Source organism: Ruditapes philippinarum, unplaced genomic scaffold, assembly GCF_026571515.1.
Source record: "Ruditapes philippinarum isolate M1 unplaced genomic scaffold, ASM2657151v2 ctg2164_1_1_1_1, whole genome shotgun sequence".
NCBI classification, from domain to species: Eukaryota; Metazoa; Mollusca; class Bivalvia; order Venerida; family Veneridae; genus Ruditapes; species Ruditapes philippinarum.
This window is the reverse complement of record NW_026863296.1, coordinates 40,410-64,505: the sequence shown is the minus strand read 5'-3', so window position 1 is coordinate 64,505 and position 24,096 is coordinate 40,410. Positions and strand designations below refer to the sequence as shown.

Genomic DNA, 24,096 nt, shown 5'->3' with positions numbered 1-24,096 from the left:
CCATTGTAGAATAAACGTTACGTACTTAAAACAAGTAAAATGATCCAGAAGATTGTAAGGGTTAGAGAGTCTTCTTTACAGAAATATGGCGCAATGAATATATCTTCCAAAATGATAGCAAGATGCCACATAAAATTGTCTCTTTTTAGACTGGCGATTTGTTGTCTTAGTAAATAATTTTTGCACAACTTTGGAGGGTCTTCTTTGCACAAATTGATGGCCAAACCCCTAACCTAAACAATATGCCAAGAAAATTTCCGCATGGCATGGTTATTTTTGGACCGGCGTTTTATTCGTTCTCTATATAAAGTGCGATACTGTTCTTAAAATACACAATATTCAAAAGCCAACAGTTAAAGCACCATTTGTCAGATTCCGATGACAATTTGTTTTTGTACAACGTTTGAGGGTCTTTGTACAAAATGAGCATCAAATCCCTAACTTTAACAATATAACCGAGAGATTTCCGCATGGCATGGCCATTTTTGCGAACTGCGATTTGTTCTTTGTCTATATAAAGTGCATGGATTTTCGTAAAAAACACCATATCCTAAAGATAAGCGTTCAAACACCATTGTCTGATTCCGTTGTAAATTCGTTTTTGTACAACTTTGGAGGGTGGATTAACTTCTTTGTACAAAATGAGCACCAACGTTTTAAATTAATCACTATTTCCGTGAGATTTACGCATGGCATGACCATTTTTTGCGAACTGCGATTTGTTCTTTGTCTATATAATAAACAAGAGTTTTCGTAAAAAAGCACCATAATATTATAAAGATTGCGAAATAGTCATATTCATGCCGTTTTATTATGTATGTTTATGTCAGTTTTGAGTCTCTGTTAATCAAATAACTGAGCTTATTCGCATCACGGCGATCACAACTCCCTTTGCTGTATCAATATGATCATTTGTCGTCATTATGGAATATTATCTTTTAAATTGAAATCTAGACCTGTGATAAAAATATAAGTTTTATTTTTTCTATTAAATGTTTGTGTTTAAATCAATATTTTACCTTTTGTAATTTTGAGGAAAATAAATGACGTCATTATGAGTAGTGAAAAATGTTAAATTATCTTTTTAATTTTAGATAACTATGAAACAATTTTTACATCAAAGTGTGCTACAAACCGTTCATACTATCCCATTAAAATAATGATCATTGTTTTTTAAAGGCTACAGAATAATAAAAATCTTTACGAGAATTTAAATATTTATTCCTTTTCTTGTTCCGCTTGACATAATTAACGAACGAGGATTTAAAAAATCAACATTTTAACAACCTTTTTTATTCAAGTCTGTTTTATTTGTATCGCACCTATCAATATTAATGTGGAGCCGTAAATGTGCTGCCACAAGACAATGACGGGAATGTTCCACATATCTATACCCAATCTTGCATCATGACAATATCCTTGCTTTTCAATTTCACCACAGGTAAAACACAAAGCATATTTTTGTAAAAGATGGAATCCTACAGACGCAACTTTGAAATTTCAAAATTGTACCGTTTTCATTTTTAAATGTGGAACTTTGCTTTCGTTGTAGCTATGGCACATGGAAGGTAACCTGCAAGTACGAGTATAGACAATTAATAAGCTCAATCAAACCGAGCCTGGAACAGTTTTGGGCGTTCTTAAAGAATCTCGTTCTTCTTTGTTTCTGTATAATTTACTGATGTAGTTACAAAATGTCCGTTAAAATCTGATATTTTATTTTTGGAAAGGAAGCAATTGTATGGCTAATTTTTAGACTTCACCGAAGCTTATTTATATAAATCACGCACATTAAACAAAAGTCAATATTCTCAAACGTCCATGAGCATGTATAACAATTTGTGAACGGTTTATTACATAACTTCAAATCATATATGAAAATATATATTCTTTTTTGTAAAAGTGCATCCTTGTTTTTAAGTTATTTAGTCTCTGTTTTGTTCTACGGCTTCTTTTGATTAAAATGTCAAAAGGCTTTTATAATGAGCAACTCCTTTGTAGCCATTTTAATTTCCGACATACCTTTAGATTAACTTGCAAGTAAATATAAATTTTTGCGATACATTCAAAATGAAATAAAATTACATCTTAATGTTTAGAATGTGCGACCATAGTCTATTCGTTTGTCTCTTTTGGAACAAAATTAACTGGATACTAATTGCTCTTTGTTCATTGAAACTCCTTGAAATGTACAGTTTAAAGTATTAAATTACCCATTAACTTGATGAAGGCATTACCTTGCTGATCGAAATTTGCACGGTTTTGAATTGGAGCAGTTAAAAGTTTCAGAGATTACAGTATCAAAACTAAAAGGTTAAGCTACCAACAATATAGGACCTAGTGAGACTGAATGGTTTGTTCATAATAATATTGTACTTTTCATATGACTGGTTCTTCCACCAGTCAATGAATTAACGCCCGCTGTCGGTATTCAAACTCTGTATGAAAAGGAACAAGTGATTTTGAACCAGCGCCGTTAAACACGAATGACGTATTTCTCCACTTACAGAGTCTATACGACAAGGGTCCTAGAACCTTCCTGCGTCTGTTTACCATACGCATGGTTCTGCTAGACAATATTCTGATTAAAATTATGCGGTAACATTCATTTATCAAATCCAGGTAAAATGTTTCGGGATCTCTAAAACTTAATTGAATAGAAAGAAAGATGAACTATTGTCTATGTATATTTACTGCCAAGGTTTTGTTTTCTAAGCCTTGCAATCTCGCAAACCCACAATACAACATTTGTTATTTTGCGAACAAACAGTTTATGTAAACATTTGCTTGATTTGGTTTTTGATTTACGATTATTTTACTGATATTAGTCCATTATCTAATACTGATGTTACATAATAGAAAACAATATACTGCAAACAATGCATATTAATTAATTTTATTCTAACATACATTAAATTATATTACATTGAATTGTGCTGTAACACGAAGAGTTGTCTTTACAGGCACGTGTGCTAATTAATATTTTCCTTTTTTTCACCACCGTGAAAAATGGTTGAAATGCAATATCCGTAAACTGAAACGTAAACACGACAGTTACGAAGATTGTCATAGCCAGACACTTTACAGGATACTCTTGATGAAGCAGTAGGATAATATTAGTTTCATGGAATTTCTTTTTCTTTAACATTCGTATTTTGATGTTTTAACAATATATTTCACATATTTTAAGTTAATGTCAATGCTTAGGTTATTATTTTTTGCACTGTGTTTTAATTATATCACTAATGAAATTATTGTCACCAAAGAGTAAAGATGATGTATAATAAAACCAGCAACTTTTCGTTGACATTCAATTTTAATGGACGGTACAATATCAACGCAGCAGAAAAAAGTGATACAGATTCGGATGATTATTTATACGATCTTAATTCTAACAGTAGTACACTTCAGATTGCCACAGATCCATTTATACCACTGTATATTTATATAACAGTTTCTGTAGCGAATGTTATTTTATTTGTTACGGGATGTTTTGGCAACAGTTTGGTCTTACTTGTGGTGGCGCGCAAACAGGATATGAGGACTCCAACAAATTATTTTATCTCAAGTCTTGCCGTAGCCGACTTGTTGGTTCTCCTGATTTGCCAGCCCGCTGCCCTCATGGAGTTCTTTGCAAAGGACAGATGGTTAATTGGAAAAACGTTATGTAAGTTGAAACTTTTTTTCCCTGGGAATGTTGTTAAGTGCATATATCTTTTTATAGAAGTAATAATAGAGAGTACTTACATATAAAACAAGAAATTGTAAGAATACATTTTCTAAAAAAGGAAAAAAGTAGCATATTTACCAAAAAAATGAAGAATATTAATTTCATTTTGAATCTGTTTTATATCTATCATGAGTGAAAATTGAACCTGTCTCTGAAAGTATTATATAAATATACCAACAATTTACAATATCACAATTTAACAATCATAATCAGCAAGTATGTATAAATATGGGTTTGGCAAAAAGTTCTAAATACATTATGCGAAACGCTTTGATAAATTTTGAAAATTTAATCGCGTGTTGTTGTTGTTGCAATTTTCATATTATTGTAACATTATGCATGATAAGTAATATGAGTAAATATAAAATAACTTCAGTTAAACAACATAAATATACATGTACATTTTTTTTTAAATACTTTATCTTCGATATTGAACAAAATGAATAAGAAAAAAAAGAATTCCAAAATGAGACTCATTATTATATCACAAACTAATAATTTAAGTACTGTATCAATTGGACAAGTATGAAATACATATTTTGAGACATTTTATATTTTTCTACATATTTGAATGTTATGAGACTTCTAAAACTCGTTCCACAAAAGTATATTCAACATACTAAAAAAATTAGGATATGCTTCCAAATACAAATGTAGAATAAGTAAAAGAAAATTTCGAAGAACAGATAACGAAAGTTTAGAAGAAATTAAACGAAAGATTAGCAACAATTATGATTCATCTAAATAATTATACAGCAATTTTGCAATTTTATCGTTATCGCATTTGTTTTTCAATTAAAACAAGTCATTTGTTACATCATTCAACTATTGCTGTTTTAAATGAATGAAATAAAAACGATTGTCAAAATACATGTATAAACGGCAAAAAAATGGTGACAAATTTCGTTTATTTAAGTTTTCAAGCCTAATTTACCAACCAGAGGAAACAGTACGTTAAAATTAGATGAAAACAAAAGCGACAGTGTTTTGTCGTTTTTTTGTATTTTTTTGTCTTAGATGTATAAGCTGTCTTCTTTTCTGATCTTTTTTTGCTTTTTGCTACATTTGTTAAAGTTTGCCTAAGTGCTCTCAATATATTATCTCACATTAAAAATATTTTCACTCGACTTCATGTTTCATTCCGCTAAATGTATCAAAGGAAAGAAATAACGTTTTTAAAAATAGATCGTTTGGAAATTAAGTGGTTTACAGATGCTTGACTTAATAAGATATTTCTCAAAGAGACCTGAACAAAAGAAAAAGATTACATGATATAGGAAACGTCAGCTTTGAAAACATATTTTTGTCAATACATGACTTGTCCTTAATGCGAAAACTAAAGTCAGCAAATATGTGTAAATATATATATCAGTATATTAAAAATCTTTGATGTTGATTTACCTGTACAATGGTTGATTTGAAATTATTTCTATATTAATTTTGTTTTGTCTGCACTATAATTCGTACAAAAGTCCACCCGGAATTTGAATCATGCAACAGTTACGTATAGAGCAGTTGAGATTCTATGAAAATACTTGGTTTGCTCAAGCTCATTTCCCTAAACTGAGTTGTAATATCGTCAGACTACATTGCATTATTAAGAAAATGTCAATCCAGAAACAGTTTCAAACGATTTATCCCTCTTCTAATAATACAAGTCTTACACAAGCTCTAAACCTGGCAATATTTGTACAGCTATTACCGAAAAGTCCTTGAAAAATAATTTTAATTTCCTGTAAATATTTTATTTTAATTTGTTTATTTCGTTTGTTTTTGGATTTCTTTTGTTGTTTTTTTAATTGAATTGCTCAAAAACTTTGATAACTACATATATTTATTTTATAATTAAAAATAAAAAAATATTTAATTGTCAAACAGCACTTGCCTTGTTTAACTTTTTGGAGTAATCACTACAAATGTATGTTAGATTTTTATTGGATATATTGGGCGCTTATATAAAGCTGTTCTATAACTGGTATATAAGCTTTATTTGAAAAATGTTAATCTAATTTTTTTTCACTTTTTTTCATGATAATACTGACGTTATTAGAGTTAGGCAGACACTTACGTAGTTTGGAGAAACTCTGTACAAAACAACAACAACAGCAACGAAGGGAATTTGATCCCATAAGACCACAACTTACATTTAAAAAAAACAACAGAGTTTGGTGTAAAATTGCACATTAACGCGAATCATGTAGACAACTGCAGAATTAATTTTGCATTAATAACTAATATTTGTATTAATAAACAAAAATTGTGCTTCGGTTATATTATAATTAAAAGGTGTACATTTAATTGTTCAATAATGTAGAAATGCGTGACTATGTAGATGTTAATCTCTTTGCTGCAATAGTGCAATGATATAATGCACCATTATTATTCTTTGTCAAAAACCTAATAACAACATATTTACAAAGTCATATTTTATATAGTTATATTTACGATTCCATGATTTAAGTGTTTTAAAAAAGTACGTAAAGCATTTTTAACATTTTAACATTTATTTCTTAAAAATAATGTTTTGTGTTTGCATTTACATTATTTCTTGCAACGAGGAACTTCCTTTCATTTGTATTGTAATATCATTATTTTTCATAAATTAAATTTCGTTCAACATTTGTACAGTTTTCATAAAATTGTCATTTTTATAATCTTGCCCCCCCACCATAATAAAATTTATGTATGTTTTGATTTATAGCCAGTTGTTTTACTACTTTCATCCGTGTAATTATTCTCGAGACAGATATGGATAATTTATATATTTATAATATCATATCTTTACTTAAGAAATCATTGGTCTTATGAATAAAAGAGGAGAATCGAAGTACAACCGTACAGCAAGGGAGAAGTAGTAGTATTGGAAAACTTTTCTGATATCAAAGAGCATCATTTTATCTCATCGTTTTATTCTCCAAGAGAATTTCAATTTCGCGTCACTAAACTGAACATTATAATCATTACATTTCATATCTTATAGATAATTTCAGTTGGTAATTAACAAAAAACAATAAGTAAGTCATTTAAGGCTTGTTATTAAGTTGGAATTTTACGCATTTAAAAACAACAATGACAACTTAAAACTTAATTAAAATACTTTTTATAATATTATTTAAAAGTAGCATGGATTATAAAGAAACTTATTTTGGTGAAATAGACGAAGGACGACCACACATCAACACAACACAGGCAGATTTTATAAAACACCACGACGAACCAAGGGGTTTGGAAATTCCGCTTTACATTTATATAATTTCTTCATTGTTGAATGCGACAATATTTATCATCGGGACATTCGGAAATATTCTTGTGATTGTAGTAGTTTTAAAAGTGAGAAATATGCGCACACCAACAAATGTGTTCTTGTTAAATTTAAGCGCAGCTGATGTTCTAGTATTGCTTGTTTGTCAGCCAGCTGGACTGCTGGAGTTTTTCGGGAAGGAAAGGTGGTTTTTAGGAAAAATCATGTGTAAGTCGTTTGTGAACAAATACGTATTCTCTATGAATTTTTTCAATGCTGTAGAAAATGTTGTAAAATTCAAAATACAAAAGATAATTTAGAAAAGTGTTGATAATTATTATAAATAATTTCTAAACAGAAACTTATATTTGAGCAAAACTTTAAATTTTCTTGTACTTAATTCCTTATTTTTATTTTCTTGTTTCTCTAGACACTTATGTAGTTATACTTTTTCTCCCGACAACAAAACAAATATATTCTCGTTTTAATAACTCATATGTTTCATACGGTACCCTTGAATAGTATTGAAATTTAATATTTTGGTTACCATGAACAGTTTGTAAATGAGTTTTTGATTTTCTCGGTATTCAATATTTCTCGAGAAAACAAATAGTAAAAGGGATGCCCTTAATACAATGAAAAGAATATGAAGGGGGATTAGATTCAATTTGATTCTCGCGCCCCTTTATAAGAACTGAACACCTAAGTATGGTGTCATCTTAAATATTTAAAAAGATCAACTGTAACAGATATGTTCATGCGGCGTGATCATAGAAATAAAATTTGAAAAACAAACTGTAGACTCTTACAGTTAAACATGTGACTTTAACTTATAAATGATAATATGTTTAAGAGGCACATATTATCAGGTCAGTATTCACTTAGATTATTTACATTTAAATATTTTACAGAAACAGATTTCTGACAATAATCGCAACAAATATTTATTGTATAGTGCCTGCAAATATTTAAATATTAAGAAAGATACTTTTCAAGTTTTAACATTTTCACAACAATAATACTCCAAGACATAAACGTAGTAAATATTAAACAAACCTTTGCCAATATAAATGGTATTAAATCTACCACACTGATAAATAATGAGACCTGTATTAAGGATATCAATATTAAAATCATGATGATTTTTTTATATTTGTAGAGTAGTTTCACAATAACTGTATCTGTCATTATAATCCACACGTTTTGCAAAATATGTTGTTTATATCACGCTAAGATTAAATACAGGGAAGTTCTTTTTTCTTTTTTTACATTTCTTGCTTAAAACAGAATCACGGCTTGAGGAAATAAAGCCTTGTCAAATGATTGTACTAGAAATAGAAATTCAATTTCTTACCGCATGAGGCAATATAATGAATGACATGCTTTGTTAAAAATAATAAAACATCGTATAATGATAAATGTCACTTTTCAAAAACAATAACGTTTTTAACTGTATTAATAATTTAGATATTTTACCAGATATATGAAAAAATTCTCAAAAGGAAAAATTAAAATTAATACTCGTTCAAGAGGAGTGTTCAAAGATGAATGCATCTTAGCACTTGTAATAATAATAATCATTAATATGATTCTTGATTCCTTGGTTTCACTGACTATTGTATTTTGTTCCCTTAGAATATGCACAGATGATCCTTTTTGCAATGCATGGCCCTTTGACATACTGTTGTTGTTGTGCCAAATCTTGTGTTGGTGTGTTTTGGCTCACAAAAATGTACACATGTTTTGTCACGAGCGACGATATTAGCAACCGTGCATTGTAATTTGGATACGTTTTTAAGTCACAACTTAGCGCTATTACACACAAGGATTTTCTGCTTAACTGTCAGCAAATGGGGAATCCACGATGCACAGATCCTACAATTGCATTTATTAAACTAAAGAATAACTGATGAAAAGAACATTGCAATATGTCCATATGATACAGAATTTTTTTATCAGAACATGCCCAGGCCAAGGTAACAGCGATTTTTAAGACCTTTTTTCAATGTTTATTCCTCTGATCCTCTACCAACCAGTTTTGTATTACAGTATACGAGCAGACAATTAAGAGCAAGCTATAAGAAAGTGAACGAAAGTGAACGGATGTCTTATCTTCGATATTTAGGATATTTAATTTAGTGAGCTATTCTGATTTGGTAAATCAATGTAGTTTATTGTGCAAAATAAATACATGAACTACGTTATTGATATTGCTGACATTAATACCTGTATTTTGTTTAACGATATTTTTAACACATATATTTTGGTTTCAAAAATATATTTTGGTATGTAAATATAGTTGGGATTTAAACATATCTTTTCGGTTTTAGTTTCATATTATATCTGCTAATCATTTTGCTAGGCTTTTATTTGTCAAAGAAGGCTTATATTCAAACGATGAAAGTGAATGTGTACCAGTCAAATGATAATGATACACTAACAGAATGTTTTCTCAATGAATATTCAGAAATTGTTTATAGGAAGATTCATTGACGTAATTGAGGAACAAAAATCTGATAAATACTTCCTTAATAATGAGAAATTGTAGGTTACTTTTGTAAATTATAAGAATATATTTATTTTCTTCAGGTAAACTTGTTCCGTTGATGGAGAATGGTGTACTGCATGTTTCTATTCTCACGATGCTTGCTGTGACATTTGAACGTTATAATGCGTTATGTCACCCATTCAAACATCGGATGGCATCAACAATCTCGGCTACCGTGAAGACAATTATCGGAATTTGGATAATCGGAACTATTCTAACACTACCATTTTTGATAATGACAGAACATGAGGACGCCATGTTTTATGATGGTTCCCCAATCAAAGTTTGCCGGACAAAAGTAAACGAAATGTGGCGCTACTGTTATACAATTTTCTTATTCATTGCGTTTTTCGTTTTACCTTTCTTCATTTTGATTGGATTTTATGCCCGTATTATAAAACAATTAATGTCAGATAAGTTGAAATCCCTAGCTCAGAATGATCGACCAGCCGTAAATGCCTTGCGATCCAGACGCCAAGTTGTTCAAATGCTTATATTCATTATTGTTTTATTTTTCGTCACACTTTTTCCTATAAGAGTGTTTTCGCTCTGGCTTATTTTCACGCCTACAGAGGACGCCATAAAGATAGGTCTAGAAGCTTATCTGAACCTTATATCTTGGGCAAGAATTCTGATGTACATCAACAGTGCCGGAAACCCAATCATTTACAGTTTGACGTCCACAAAGTTTAAGACTGCGTTTAAGAGGGTACTTAGACGCAACAGACGGTATCCACAGTGTGGCGTCGCGTCAACTAGATATAGTTTCAAACGGACGACTCCGGATGGAACCGGTAATTTAGTTTCTACTCCTTTATCACGTTTAAGTGGTACTCGCCTATCTTCATTTAGATCAAAACTTTCTAGGAAAACTTCCAGCTCTAGCTCAAGGGGCCGACATTGCAACCCTCATGATTTTGATTAAGCTCGGTAAGAAATAGTTTCTAAAAGTTACCTAGTTTGTTACTGTTTTAAGGTTAGTTTAAGATATCGTCGAATAAGATTATTTTGACTGCCTATATAAAACAAAACTTTATAATATTTTTAATTGAATTCCTTTATTTGATCGACTTATATTCCTGACTATATATTGCCGCTCATCAGGATGAAATATTATAGATTTGACATCAGCCGTCTGTATACAGTGTTTTATGAAAAATGTTATCATTTGAAAGTTTTAACGAAGGCATTTAAAAAATTGCGACACACCGTTAAAATTTTGAAAGTTAATGTTACAGTTATATTACAAATTAGAAACCGCTGCTGAAACGGTTTTAATTTTTTAGCAAACAAAAATCAGATTATACATGTTTTAAAACAATTGTGTAACAGTCTTCTCTGTCAGATGCGGTGTAAAAATGTAAGTTATATACGTAAAACAAAAATTCTAAATATTTGTAAGATATGCCATAAGGCTATTGCAAAAATGCCATGTTATGACTGGGTCTCTCTATCACTATTTCTATTTACTTTCATTCAGACGAAAGACGAGTACCAGTCCAAATCAGAGATGAACGAATTAATTTGTCTAAAAATGAAATTCCTTGGCTCGTAGTACGACTTGTGCTTGTGCCGGAGAAATCAAAACGTCGTCACAGAAATGGGCAAAGCAGTAGTGATTTTACACCTTTACAAATAATGAGTGCAAAAATCGAGATAAATGAGAGAGATATCAGTCATCAGTAAAAGTCCTACATACAGTGTCGCCACCTATATAAAACAGAGGAAGTACGTGTTAATACGAATTCAAACACATAAGTTGTTATGACGAGTTTAAAAAAATACTTCTCAGAATTGTGATTGGAGATTGAATTCTGTTATACCTTAAATTTGAAATCAAACAAACATTTTCTTTGGATGAAATAGCAAAAGATCGTATACTCGGTTGCATTATGGGCCAGTGCTATTGCGATGATTAACCCGGTTTGTACTTTCATCGATATGCTTAATGATTTTGAGTGTACCCAATTGCCTAGACAAAAAAACAACAACAAGAAGCGAACAAACAAAAAACAACGAAAACAACAACATGTTAGACCATGACGATTGCGTCAAAAAGCTAGTCGTCCTAGGGCTTTTTGACCATGACGACCGCGTCAAATCACTATTTGCCTTGACCATGACTATTGCGTCAAATAAATAGTTTTCATGGGGACTCCTAACCGTGATGATTGCATTAAGCTAAATAACTAGTCGTCTTGATCATGACGATCGCGTCAATTAACTAATCTTTTTGACCATGACAATAGCTTCAAATAACTGGTCGTACTTGGAACTCCTGATCATGACGATCGCGACAAAAAATATTCGTCGTAGTGATCATGATTAAAATAAAAATCTAGGCGATCGACCATAACGATCGAATCAATTAATAGTAATCCTGACCATTGCGATTGCATCAAATAAGTTATTGGCCTCGATGGCATCGATTTGAATTAACAATCGCAAACGCATCAAATACATTGACTATGGCGATTGAATGACATTAATAATCGACCTGACCATTACGAATACATCAATCTACTGGACTGTAAGGATTGTATCATTTAATTAGTCGTCCTGACAATCACGATTTGCTCGTAACTATCTTTTAGTAAAACAATTGATACAGAAAGATTGTTATATGTTCTTTTTAAAAATAATGGTCATATTTAAGGACAGTATTAATGACAGAAATATTATATTGGTGCGTAAAACATTCCAGGTACATCATCAACATAATCATAATAATACAGTGTAATACGGAAACGTATATTGATATCCTTGCTAGATACTGATGTTGATGCGTTGAGGAAAACATAACAACAAATCATTACACACTGAAAATATTTTGAAGTTCATAAGGATACGACACGTGAATATTATTGATGTTTATAGCATTTCTTTTTTTAAAGATTCAGTAGCACCATCATTTTAAATGTTGTTTTTATTAAACATTTTAGTGGAAGGTTAAAGAAGATTTATGACTCAACGTAAATTAATGCCTTTTGAAACTAAAAACCGATGCCAGTCAGAACTCTGCCTTTAAATAATCTTTTCGCATAAAAAATCACAAGAGGCCCATCTGTGTCTATATTGCTTATATGACTAAATGAAAGGAATATTCTGAGCATCCTTTTTAATACGCAATCAAAGAGAACATGGACCAACCTGGTTTATGAAACTTACGTTGTATATATATGAGGAAGACTTGGCAATGCTACATAACAAATACATAACATACTTTTGTAAAAGCTATTTCGTAAAAAAAATGCACGTGCACTCAAGGCGGGACATATTATGACCAGAAAGCCCAAAGGAGCACAACATATTACATTTGTATTAATAAACATTTGAAGAGGGCAAATATTAAATGTTTATTGAATTACAAGACGCACTTGGTCGTGTTAATTTGTGACATACTTGATGTTTAGATAAAATTATAGTTCATATTAAAAGCACATTAAGACTTTGAAATGGCTACATAATAACATCTCAAGAAAAGACAAACATGTTTTTATTGAAATCGATTAAGAAAATTTTAGATGCTTATCACGTGAAAAATGTAGTGCTTGATGTAATATCATTTGCCAATAAAGTAGCAAAATGTAATTATTGGTCAATTATTTGGTCAAAAAGAAAAAGAAGCAAAACATGGATACCGCTAGAGTTTATAGCCAATGAGTACCATTCTATAAACTGTACGATTGCAGATTAAAGGAAATGCTTTTGAAAAATAAAACAGCATGTTCGCGGCATTATTGGCCTTATATAATTTATACACGAGATCATTAACATTTAAAAACTTTTGAAAACTATTTTATTAGAATAGGTTCAGCGAAAAACAAAATTGACTGTAAATGTTCTTTCATCGGAGATGTTACTTTTAAAACTGTAGATATAAGAAAAATGCTAACGGCTTTGAATAACTTCGACAGAAAACAGGAAAACTAAATAGCTCTTATCTTAAGCAAAAAACATGTTGCAGAAAATCCAATATAGATCCTGATGCATTATACTATTAAAAGCTATATATTTAACTCATATAAGCAAGTGTTTTTTTGTTTTCAAAATAAAGTAACATCATTGAATTTTAAAAGTGTTACATAAACAGATAGGGGAATAAACAACATTCAACTAATCCGAGACACATACAATGTTCATTTTCGTGAAAAAGCATCAACTATGTTTGTCTGCTTACTTTCACATCATTCAGTTGATAACATTTACATTAGAAAAAACATTAGATAGCCGCTCAAACTCGAGAAAAATGTCATAATGGGCCCATTTATTAAAACCGTAAAAAGCACAGTAATGGCTGGAATAATTATTCAGAAAATCTTGTTTGATATAAATGAGGTAACACCTTGAAAACATTGAGTTAAGTACAATCGAAAATGATCATATTTGTTTTTCTTTTTCTTTCCAAGTCTTAAATTCAAGACCTATGATGTTTTTTTATGTTACTAGTTTACCAAAAAGGGAAAGGCAATGTAAGAATAAAAAACTGATACAAAAAAAAGAATAAATAGTAAATCTGCATATTAACTGCGTACAAATAATTATATTAAACGCTTGATAACAAAATTTAAATCGCTAAATCACCGATTTCTACAAATCAGTAGGTGCGGCCATGTTTGTGTATGGCCGTATGGTGCGCGTGATGTCATTAACCCACATCGAATCGTAGCGGAAGATAAAGATATTGACCAGACAAATAAATTCTAAACAGGATGTGTAGGGAAGAATATTTTTGTTCAAAATGCGTAACAATATCCAAGAAAATAAAGAAACAAATAAAAAAATCAAACTTGGTCGCACCACTTCAGACAGAATGATGCCGTTACTCTAAACAATGCTACGTTTAATGAAGTCATGTAATTAAACACTATTTCACATATTTAATATAAACACATCTTATTTTAACACAGTCTCACTATCAATCAATAAATGCAATTAAAGAAACAAATGTACCAACGAATAATAAATGGCCTGTTAATAATTAAACGGCAACAGTAATCATTATTATAATAAAAATCCTACTAAAAGGTTTTCATAGTAGTAATTAAATTCTTAAAGTTGATCATGTACATCCAATAAAAAGGTGTTGATATAGATTGTAATTGATGTACACATTTCAAAATATAAGCAACTCTTTTGGACAGTAAATCGTGCGCAGGTCTGTCGATCAGAGGTCAACGTTGCTGTGCGGTATTTATTTACATCTGGAACTTTATATTGCAATCGATGGTATTTATTATTATTTTGTTTCTTAATACTGTTTCATACATTTTGTTCATTGTAATTGATGACATAGTATGACAAAGGTTGTGAGTAAGATATATATCACTGGATTTAGTTGAGATAAAGTGTTGAAAAAAGATACATGCCCGACGACGTACCCGATACACAAATACAAAGGACAGTTTGTCTCGCGAAAAGTTAAAGAAAAGGATTTATTGTCAATTTGAAGGGGTCATCTCTCATTTTAATTACAGTTCCCACCCAAATAAATCAAATGGTTTATCTTTGAATATTAAGCAGTCATTGCTTAAATCATGTGGTCAAAAATCATTGGCATTTGATAATCGGGCAAATGTTAATTAATGTCGAGGCAAATTCGATTAATTAATTAAAGCATTTCAGTTCAATACGATGTTTTCATACACTTTATTGATTATAATATGTAAAGGAAATGAATTGAAGATACTGGTATTGATAAAGTTAACGTAACAAGCATCTATTATCGGAGAAAAAAATACATTGACAAAGCATCCATATTATGTCCGAAACATGCGATAATTTCGGTATCTACATATACTTCTGTGACGTAAAACCCAAAAACAAACAAACATATACTTCTTATTTATACCTTTGGAGACAAATAATTGTCAACTCATTTTTGTTAAATCATTTTAATACATGTATGTATGTGAATAAAATGTACGTTTTATGAAATAAGTTTTCATTATATATTTTTTACACCTTTTTACACTGCAATTTTGGTAATACGTAAAAAGTGGCGGGGGGCCCTAATTGGGGGCCCCCAAAAACTTAATTCTAAAAGTTAAAAATTGGCTTCAAAAAGGTGTTTTTCAACGAAAAACTCCCCAGGGTGACTTTTTAAAGCATTAATATTTATATAAGACAGACATCAATCTATCCGTTCTTTTTCCTTTAAAATTGGATATCATTCTTCCACATACAACCTTATGTACCATAACTTACAATGTACATGTCTTATTTTATGCAAACAGAAAACTGAATGCTGTGAATTCAACTTGAAATGTCATTGTCCCAAAAAAGATTTTGTACAATGTACAATTTTTTTTCCAATTTTATTTTCTGATCAAAAACTAAAATGAAGAAACATAAACAAATTGATTATTATGCACTTATTGACTATTGTGCCGTTGGATATGATGTGATATTCACCGGCATGTAACATATTGACCGAGGCGGTAACCGCAAAATTGAAAATGTTGCAGACTCGGTGTGATTGAGCCTGTAAATGGACGGTACTGTTAAGTGCAAACTACCGTCCTAGCACCGGCTTAAACAGAATTTAAACATGACATTTAACATTTAAACATGACATGACAACATTTTGAATTGTGAAACATCGGCAGATATGTTCATACGGCGGTTATCATAGAACCCCCATTGTGACACTTCCGTTCTATTTCATGAAAATCGGCATTTAATTGGTCCCCAAGTAAAAGAATGTGTGTGGCCTGAACGAGAAAACAATGGATATAACTCAATACAGGATTGGAGCAGTACCTGTAGACGCTTGCAGAAATCATGATCACAAAATAGACAAATATGATTTTTTTTCGCCGAATTTCACATTTTTCATTCCTTACCGTATATAAATGGGTGTGAAAAGATGACTTAGACGTTTCAAAGTTCATTCCGTAAGATGAAAAGGCGAGATTTTACCATTTAATTATTCAATCGTCTTGTCCGATATGAACCGGAATACTGTATTTAATGTGGTGCTCCAATCCGTTTTTTAGTCTCACTCGAAAACAATAAGTGGAACTAAACAAAATGGAATTTTAAAAGGGGATCAGAGGTTATGAAGTCTGCATATCACAGATAAGAAGTCAAAAGACAAAGTTTCATAGACTTAAAGGGCTTCATAAAATAGAAACGCGGTTCATTGTAAACAATAAGATGTATGTGGTTTTTTTATAATTTAAAAAACGATTTGTTATAAACAGACTATGATCAAGAGCTTTATTTACAGGTCTGTTTAGGGGGGTCCAATTATTTAGCGTTCATTTTTAGATTTTGTCACATTTCTGGAATAGTGGTAAAATAAAATATCTAATGTGGTTAAATGTTATATATTATATTAATTTGATTATTAGTATTTGTTATTTGAAACTGAGTCTAAGTTGGCGTCATCATCTTCAGATAGACAATAATCATGTCTTAAAAATGTACATACCATTCACAGACAAAAATAGAATTAAACATTGAATAATATAAAATATTATTTGCTATTAAAAATGGCGGTCGGTGTGTACTGAATGTCTGATAGCGGTGGATGAAATTGGACTTTTTCTGTGTTAAACTATTTGGATTATTATTATGATATCATCAAATGAAACATATTTAACATGAGTAAGTGTTGGTGATTGAAGTATATATTGAACAAGTGAAATATTAACGAAATAAAGGATTACATTTGTGCCACAAGAAATACAGGTGAAATACAGGTGTTAACACAGGTAGTACACGGGAAAATTGTACACGGGAAAATTGTAAACACCGCCATATTGATTTTCGAGTGTAGTGATTAAATTCTTATTGTATACTCGATTACATGTATATATTTGATACACAAGAACTAGACAAGGACAAGGCAAGTAAAATATTGAAAAGGCAAATAGATATATACTTATATATAAATTCACATTAAACAATGTCACACTCCTACAGTTATATATTAAATGCACCCGGAACAACTGAAACACCCGTAACACGTTCTAAAAGAGGTCATAGTGACATACAGAGCCCCTCAGATGAACATAACGATGGGCTTGCCGGGGCCCCACCGCTTTCCAGAATGCGAGAATACAGCAGCCCAGGTATAACCTCTGATTCAAACGAAATATCAAACATAGTCAAATCTGCGATATGTAGTCCAGAAGTAATGAATTCTATTTGTGAAAATATGAGTGCTATTTTCGAAACAATGCTAAAGCCATTAAATGAAAAACTGGACAAACACGTTGATGCTTTGCATACATTAACCTCTGACCTTGCTAAACAATCTACCGAATTGAGTGACCTTAAGTCTGAGAACACCAAGCTTAAATACCGTGTTGAAAAGGCTGAGGAGACAATTGATTATTTGCTCTCTAAATCAGATGATATTGAACAGTACAGTCGAAGAACTACCTTGCGATTCTTCAATATAAATCAAAATTACATTCCAACAAATACATTAACATCTTCAGAATCTCAATCTTCCTCCGAAAACCTAAACAGGGAATCATCTGCAAAATCTGATCAGCCGAATGATGTCACCAGTGACGCCACCAATCAATCTGATGTAAATGCCAGGTATGAAAATATCATTCTTGATATATGCAATGACAAAATGAATGTAAGTCCACCCATCTCAGTAGATGATATTGAACGTGTACACCCTATAGGCTCAGCAAAAGATGGCAAAATCCAGCTAATTTGCAAATTTAAAAGCTTGAAAGTCAAGCATCACATCTATGCCCAAAAGAGAAACCTGAAATCAAAAAAAATCTATAAACTTTAAAGTTTTCATTTCGGAGGACCTGACTAAAACACGCCAACAAATTGTGAGATCGCTCGAAGATGCCAGAAGAGACAATCTCATTCTGTCCCACTGGACGAATGACGGCCGAATATTTTATAAACTTAATCGGAAATCTGGCCCCGTTTTAGTCAAACATATAGGACAAGTAAATGACCTGCTTCGGAATGTTAATGCCTGGAATCAAGATGCACACCAGTACGGGGGCAGTTCCAGATAAGTTTCAACTATACATCTACCCTAAAATTAACTCGAATTTATTCAGTATGAGAAACCCGTTGTGCACTGTGTTTATTGACCATTTTACTGTCTGAACATTTTCTGAACAAATATAGAATATTTTTGCTAGCAAATAATAAATGTTTCATTTAAATTACATATCGATATATGCGCAATTTATTGAAAAATATATGACATCGATCTCATAGCTAAAGTTTGCTCATCTAATTTTTAACATAATTAATTGCAAGGAAAAATTAAACTATTTTTCGTTAATGCCAATCATATCACTGCTCTCCTCCTGCATTGATAGGAATCGATGTTTTTCTTGTTGTTCTTCTTCTTTGTGTTATTTTTCTCTTCTTTTTCAATATTATAATAAGCAAACATTACAATGTATTTCTTTCCGACAGTTGATATTTTATTTATGAAACTGTGTAATCATTCTATTTCATAGTGTTATTTAACTACACTTAAGTTATTTATAGTTTATTATAGTATAGTATAGCTATTTATAGTAAAATAAACATTAATACCTTTCATGGTCAATAGATAATACACCGGTTTTTAAAGGTGTTTTCCCTATTTGTTATAACCTGTGTACATATCAATATGACATTGCTTTAATATGTAATCCTGTTGTACAATTTTTATTTGTGATTAAGATAGACAAATAAAGAAAATGAATGCAATCAATTACTAGATTTTAACACTTTCAAGTATTTAATACTAAACTCATAATTCACAAAAAGAAAAAAAAATGTTTTTGTTTTTTTGTTGTTTTTTTTATTTTTGTTTTAATTTTGTCAATTGATTTCTCTTTTTGTTAATAGAATGCAGAATAATAGCCATATGCTTAGTATATCTTTCTAGCTGAAAAAAAAAATAAAAAAAAAAACTCGGTATTTTTTCTACCTTGGATCTCTCCTTTTTGCTCAGAATAGTGTCCTATTTTATCAAATGCTTGTTTGTAAACAACTATATAAATGTTCTATTATATTTTAGATTCAAAATGCAAAGGCTTATGCTATGTTTATTCATTACCATCTCATATTGAATATTAAAAATATTGTCTGTCAAATATAGGGTCGATACCTTTAAAAACGAAAGCGATTGTTATGCTCTATATTTAGATTGAGGAAAACCGGGTTTCTTGTTATTTGTTTATGTTCTATATTTAGATTGAGGAAAACCGGGTTTCTCGTTATTTGTTTATTTTGACAGGTAGTCTCAATATTACTATGGAATATATAAATACATGGCTCTAGGATTTTGCAGTTACTAAATATTTATCCTTTGTAAATGAACATAGCGAACGGTATCGAGTTGTGTTGTAAGACATACTTTTAGCATTATTTTCTTTAATAACTTGAAAAAACATGATTGTTCAAAGTTTTTGTTATTCATTATTTTAATAATTAAACATAGAACATTGAGGAATTTCTAATAATCCTAAATCCTTTGGGGTCTTAGGCTTAATTTAATCAACATTACAAAACACATGATAATTTAAATCGTACTATAGAAATTATACTTAAGATAAATAGATATTTGAAACATAGTCTTATATTGACTGTTTAGATTTCAGTTATTTTTTTTTATTCTCTTCTTCATATTTGATGATGTAACTGTGTTTTGATGTCATTTGTTTTAGCTGATTATCATGACTCATTATAATTAAAACAACAATATTTTTAAAAGAATATAGATCTATAGCCTACTTTTATAAAAAGTTTCTTCACATATATTTTTTTTCTTTTTTTGTATATTTCAACTAATCAAATCCTAGTAACAGGTATTTTGTTTTATTTTTAATTTATATCTGTCTGTTTAGCTGTTAAATAAGTTACATTCTATGAAATTCTTCTCCTGAGTGTTACGTTTATATATGAATTACATGTAGAATTACTAGCATCACTATGTATTACCATGTAGGATTATCTGTTTGATACAGATGCAAACAGCATAAACAGATAGTTAAACACAATCTAAAGAGAAAAAACTCACACACTACCCTAATGTCTATTTAAATTTCCACATCAAACTTTTCAAAATTCTACCAGTAATAAATGACTTAATTCTGAACACTTTTAATAAACAAAATGCCGCAATGTAATCTCATAATTTTCCGCAGTAAAAAGTAAAGTATCTCTATGTTGTTGTAAACAATGATCAGTATTTCAAGAACAAAATTAACATAAAGCTCAATATCTATAACTCATTATTAATACTATTTAACCAAACAATACTTTACTAAATACTATATATGTATACAAATATGAACGTGTTTTTTTGTATGTACGTATGCGTGTGATGTGCATTTTTGAACGGGCGCGCGCGGGCACTGTGTGCGTACGTGTGTGCGTGTGTGTGCGTGTGTGTGGTGAGTGCGTGCATGTGTGCGTGCGTGCGTGTGTGTGAGTAAGTGTTTGTGTGAAAACGACACATCATGCATAATTATAATCCAAGATAGATAAATTACAAACATAACAAACATAACTTTAGCCAATTTTATCCACCCATTCTTCAGTAACAGGGACATGTTCTCTCATCCTTGCATTTTTCCTTCCTCTTATTTCCTTCTGTACTTTCCTTTTACCTTTCTTATCTCATTAAATGTTTCACTTTTTGTCAAAGAATTCGGTATTGCTTCTAAAAACGGCATTAATGTAAACATTACTATGTCCATGATGGTTATATTTCTCTTTCTATCATTTATTTCATCAATAACATAAATATGATAAACTAAACACACTCACCATCATGGGCTCGTACAAATATTTCGGGTTTTTTCCACTTTTCACACATATTATCTTTCTGTTGGGCGTAAGTACTCTGTCACACTCGAACATTTGCTCTTTATACATTGAGATCATGAGATCCTCAAATATTAAGGTCAAAATACACCTGCCTATAAAGAAATTTACTTTCAACCACTCACGCGTATATGATAATAAATGCTTTACATACAATGCATTGATATTTATTTCTCTTATGACTCTTTGTACATGGCTCGCCATTCTTTTGTTACAATCTGGAGATATCCATGAAAACCCTGGCCCTGTTTCCACAAGTTCTACTGAATCAGACGTTCTTTCGAGTTTCAGATATCATCTTTCCTTAGTCCATTTAAATGTTCAAAGTGTACGTAATAAACTTGACCTGCTCTTTACTGAACTCAACGAGTTTGACATACTCGCTTTCTCGGAAACATGGCTTAACGACTCGGTATCGTCTGAGGACCTCTTGCTTTTGTCATTTCATAAACCCGAAAGGAAAGATCGTACATTTGATTCTCATGGTGGAGTTATGTTATATGTTAAAAGCAACTTGCATTATAAAAGGAGATATGATTTAGAACTAAACCGTGTAGAAAATATTTGGATAGAGCTCAGACTCGAAAATAACAAACGTGTCCTGATCGGTCTTTTCTATCGCGCTCCTAACTCCAACACACTTTACAATAATGATATTGAAGATTCTATCTCATTAGCTGTTGACACGGATATTAATGATATCATTGTTACAGGCGATTTTAACTATGACGCATTTAATACTAACACAAATAGAAAAATTCTTTCAATTTGTCAACAATTCAATATGGAACAAATAATTGAAGAATCAACTCACTTCACAGAATCGAGTCAGTCATTGATCGATCTCATTTTTGTTTCAAATAAAAATACTATTATCAAATCTGGAGTAGGCGAACACATCCTTGACCAAGAACAGCGTTACCATGTTCCAGTTTTTTGTCTTTTTAAATTCCGTAAACCAAAACAACAATGCTTTCAACGCACTATATGGGAATACAATCGTGGTGATTACGTCAAGCTTCGAAATGATTTTAACAGTTTCCAATGGGAAGAATGTTTCGATTTCAATATCAGTAAATACGCAGACAACGTCTCAAATCAAATTTTAATAATCTCTAAATATAATATACCAAATAAGGATATATATGTAAGACCTCTAGATGCCCCATGGATAACAAATACTATCAGGTCAAATATTCGTAGACGTAAACGATTGTACAGAAAAGCCAAATTAACTCAATCCAATATGCACTGGGTGAAATTTAAACAATTAAGAAATCAAATAGTATCTCAGATTAAAGAGGCGAAAGCTATTTATTACTCTAAATTATCGGACAAACTAAAACAGGAATCGTTATCTTCAAAAGACTGGTGGAAAATATTAAAATCTTTTATCTCACCTACACAGACAACGTCAATTCCCCCATTACAAAATCAAAACACCCAGGAAATTGTATTCTCTGAAGACCAAAAGGCAAACCTATTGAACGAGTATTTCTTAAATCAAACCTATATTGATAATTCTGACTCAAATGTTCCTGACCTAGGTCCACAAACAACGTCCACTGTTATCAACGATCTTTTACTAACTGCATCTGAAACTGAAGATATTCTTAAATCTCTTAAAGTCGACAAAGCATCTGGACCAGATGGTATTAGTAATAAAATTTTGCGTGAAGCCGCAAAAGAACTCTCTTTTCCTTTAACTAATCTGTTTAATCAGTCTCTATCTTGCTGTAAAGTACCAGCTTCTTGGAAGGAAGCCCATGTTACTGCTATCTTTAAAAAAAGGTGATGCATCTCTCCCTTCTAATTATAGACCAATTTCACTGCTCAACACTATGGAAAAAGTTTTTGAACGACTGATCTTTAAGCATTTATTTAATCATTTGAACGCGAATAGAATTCTTACGCCTGTGCAATCTGGGTTTATACCCGGGGATTCAACTGTAAATCAACTTGTTTATATTTATGACATACTTTGCAAAGCACTTGATGACGGTCTCGAAGCTCGAGTTATATTCTTCGACATAAGCAAGGCATTCGATAAAGTCTGGCACAAAGGCATTCTCTGTAAATTAAAATATTATGGTGTATCTGGAAACATATTTAAATGGTTTCAGGATTATTTAAGCTGCAGACGTCAGTGTGTTTGTTCTAAGAAATGCCAAATCTTCTTGGGGTGTTCTCTCAGCTGGTGTTCCACAAGGTTCGATCCTTGGTCCTTTACTTTTTCTCATCTACATAAATGACATAGTCCAAGATCTTCAATCCAATGTTAATCTTTTTGCTGATGATACCAGTCTCTATCTTGTTATTGAAAACCCACAAACTGCAGCACAACAATTACAATCAGATATTGAAATAATAGCTGCATGGGCAGAAAAATGGCTTGTCACCTTCAATCCGTCTAAATCAGAATCCCTTATTGTCTCTAGAAAAAGAAATTCATATCACCAACCACTTCAAATGCTTAATCAAACTATACCTGAAGTAAAAGATCATAAACACTTAGGATTATTTTTGTCTCACAATTGCCTGTGGCATTCACATATAGAATATATTAATGAAAAAGCATGGAAACGGGTGAACATAATGAGAAAACTGAAATTCATGCTAGATCGTAAATCTCTTGAAATTATTTATATATCGTTTATCCGACCAATCCTTGAATATGCGGATGTGGTATGGGGAAACGCATTTCAGTATGAACTTGACCTCTTAGATAAAATACAAAATGAATGTGCTAGAATAGTGTCT

General features: G+C 31.2%; 2 protein-coding genes across 2 annotated transcripts; both read left to right on the top strand.

Moving 5' to 3' along the window:
• The first annotated feature begins 3,396 nt into the window (after nucleotides 1–3,396).
• On the top strand, nucleotides 3,397–12,714 carry LOC132721746 (QRFP-like peptide receptor). Its single transcript, XM_060706113.1, has 3 exons — nucleotides 3,397–3,667; nucleotides 9,561–10,313; nucleotides 11,000–12,714. The coding sequence occupies exons 1-3, from the start codon at nucleotides 3,538–3,540 to the stop codon at nucleotides 11,203–11,205; spliced, it is 1,089 nt and encodes a 362-aa protein (XP_060562096.1). The 5' UTR covers nucleotides 3,397–3,537; the 3' UTR covers nucleotides 11,206–12,714.
• An 8,800-nt stretch (nucleotides 12,715–21,514) lies between these two features.
• LOC132721744 (uncharacterized) lies at nucleotides 21,515–23,131 on the top strand. Its single transcript, XM_060706111.1, has one exon. The coding sequence runs from the start codon at nucleotides 21,515–21,517 to the stop codon at nucleotides 23,129–23,131; it is 1,617 nt and encodes a 538-aa protein (XP_060562094.1).
• Nucleotides 23,132–24,096: the final 965 nt, after the last annotated feature.

Coding starts and splice junctions, on each gene's coding strand:
- LOC132721746 (XM_060706113.1), top strand. CDS start 3,538: ATGAGGACTCCAACAAATTATTTTATCTCAAGTCTTGCCGTAGCCGAC. Junction 3,668..9,560: donor GTTAATTGGAAAAACGTTAT/GTAAGTTGAAAC, acceptor TATTTTCTTCAG/GTAAACTTGTTCCGTTGATG. Junction 10,314..10,999: donor GACGACTCCGGATGGAACCG/GTAATTTAGTTT, acceptor ACTTTCATTCAG/ACGAAAGACGAGTACCAGTC.
- LOC132721744 (XM_060706111.1), top strand. CDS start 21,515: ATGACTCTTTGTACATGGCTCGCCATTCTTTTGTTACAATCTGGAGAT.